Below are 2,359 nucleotides of genomic sequence, written 5' to 3' on the forward strand. Positions count from 1 at the left end.
ACACTTTTTTTTTTGTCATACAAGCCCCCCCCCCCCCCCCCCCGGGGTGATTCACCCCCTCTATTTGGCATGGTGACCATTACCACAAAGGCTGAAAATAAGGGTGAATCCCAAATTTTAGAGTTGTCACCAGGGCATGAGCTGAGGGTAAACAATCTAATTGGGACAGATGTTCTAGTGACAACTGTTACTGACACAAGGACAGGAAGTAAAAATAAATCTTCCAAGCAGAGCAGAGATAGGTTTGGAAACATAAACACTTTAAGATTGTAAATGATCTTAAAGTGTATTAATGTAATACCCTTGTTATGACATATATACAGTCATATGAAGAAGTACACCCCACAGAAACTGTTGACTTTCTCAACATAATTGCACCAGCAAACATTAGATCTTCATTCAAACAATGCCTACAGAGAGAGGGCATATATTTGCACAAATGACACATATAATTGACACAGTGTACTCTTCTAACAATCTAAATGAACTATAATACAGATTTGTCACATGGAAAATGTTTACTCTTTGCTATTTATGTGTCTTTGCATCATGCTAAGACCAATAAAGCTCTCTAAAAGTCCTCTTAAAAAGGAGGTTGTTCATACCTATAAGTGAGGTAAGGGATTTAAAAGGATCACCATTTTTTTTTTTAAATCGATATTCCACTGTAAGGAAAATATTCTACAGCTGGCATAAATTTCAAACAACTGCAAGTCTTTTTAGGACTGGCCAGCCCAGCAAATTCAACCCAAGTACTGAGGGGCTGATGAAACAAAAAATCTCCTAGAAACCCAAAATGTAATAGCAATTTTTAAAATGCTGACACGTTTACCTTAAAGCGACACAAAACCCTCAGCTTTCTGTTCCTTATACACATCTGCACAATGAACATTCTCCAAAGCCACATTTATTTATGTTTCAAAATAAAGTCTTACTATTTTAATCCTTTTAGAGAGTCTGCTGTGCTCGCTCCCGTGTCTCTTCTCTCCACTCATACTTCCCATCTGTGCACGTTGATTCTGGTTAAGTGCACATCATTCTTTGCCTACAACTCCCATGAGGCAGAGAGGAATCATCTCTCACTGCACACAGCTGCATCCTCCTCCCTCCCCTCACTATACACACTGTGACAATGTCACTGCTTGTAATCTCCTCTGCAATGCTCGGAATCAAAACTACTTACAACACATCTACAACAATCTACAAAGAAAAACAACTTTATTTCAAATGTAGGAGCCATATCCTCTGTGAATGTGTGACCAGGTTCAGCATGTGAGCCGAGACTCAGAAGAAAGTATGAGGCTGGTGAAATATTAGTGTGGGAGAGGTGAAGAAATCCCAGCTCCTTGCAGAGTCAAGTGGGGAGGATTTGTGGGAGGAGACTGAGAAGACACACCCCCAGCATGTTGTAGTCCTACACATGAACCAGCACAGGGGGCGGCTACTTTTCAGCACACATAGGGACCATGGAGAAGAAAAGTAACCACGCTCTGGCAGGAAGCTGTGGGAGGAGAAAAATAAACCGGCTCCAGTGATATCAAGAGCAAGTGTTTTAAAATGTACTTAAATGTGTAAAGTTTAATTAACTTTACTATCAAAAGAATAAGAATGTAATACTACTTATATCTACCTTGGCTGCAGGAACAAGCTTATTACAAGCTCCACAACGATAAAGATTGTCACCATCAAATATTTCTTCCTCCACATACATGCTGCATAAAGACTCCTCCAAGCTGCCCATGTCCTTTAGAGCCACCGTGAGGTCCAGGAAATCTTCCTGCAATAAATAAATGAAACACAGAATTACAAAGGCATCATCAGGAGGTGGATAAGAAGTCGTCAGCATTTACTTTTCATTTAGTAAGCCATGATTATTACTAGTTAATTTATCTGAAATAAAGAAGAAATCTGTTGTTAGGTAGGCACAGCAAATAAAGTACCTGGCCTTGTCACATCGACTGTTCCGTTTACCTAAACCGAATGCAGGCGGCCAGTGTGCATGAGGCCTTAAGTACCAACGATACGCAAATGACCTTCTAAACTACAGACCCATAATAATTGTGTGCCCATACTACTTTAAGTTTAAAAGATTCAGTGAGAGGCTCTACTATGAAATATAAACATGTTTTAAGCCTTGATTAACCCCTTCATGACTGAGGCCCTTTTTTCATTTTTTGCACCCATGTTATATTCCACATTTTAGGCCTGAAAATGACGTAAAACCCCCCAACATTATATATTTTCTGAATGCCAAGACCCTATAGAATAAAATGGTGGTAGTTGAAAGAGACTCCATGGATCCCCACTGATTGTAGGGCCTGTGGCAGTGGGGATCCGTACAAAAATCACCGGCGGGGGG

General features: G+C 40.2%; 1 protein-coding gene and 1 long non-coding RNA gene across 2 annotated transcripts in view; one reads left to right on the forward strand and one right to left on the reverse strand.

Moving 5' to 3' along the window:
- The window catches only part of USP40 (ubiquitin specific peptidase 40), a gene marked incomplete at its 5' end in the record, with an annotated part of 40,462 nt that extends 38,685 nt beyond the window's left edge, over nt 1-1,777 (reverse strand). Inside the window, one exon of the mRNA XM_018564604.1 lies at nt 1,631-1,777. Coding sequence (XP_018420106.1) covers nt 1,631-1,777 — 147 coding nt within the window. The remainder of the gene's footprint in view (nt 1-1,630) is intronic.
- On the forward strand, nt 1,194-1,501 carry LOC108793618. The gene is made up of 2 exons (XR_001941650.1): nt 1,194-1,263; nt 1,355-1,501. It is a non-coding gene; the product is annotated as an uncharacterized LOC108793618 (long non-coding RNA).
- Nucleotides 1,778-2,359: the final 582 nt, after the last annotated feature.

Source organism: Nanorana parkeri, unplaced genomic scaffold (assembly GCF_000935625.1).
Source record: "Nanorana parkeri isolate BGI_ZX_2015 unplaced genomic scaffold, ASM93562v1 scaffold765, whole genome shotgun sequence".
In the NCBI taxonomy this organism is placed as follows: Eukaryota; Metazoa; Chordata; class Amphibia; order Anura; family Dicroglossidae; genus Nanorana; species Nanorana parkeri.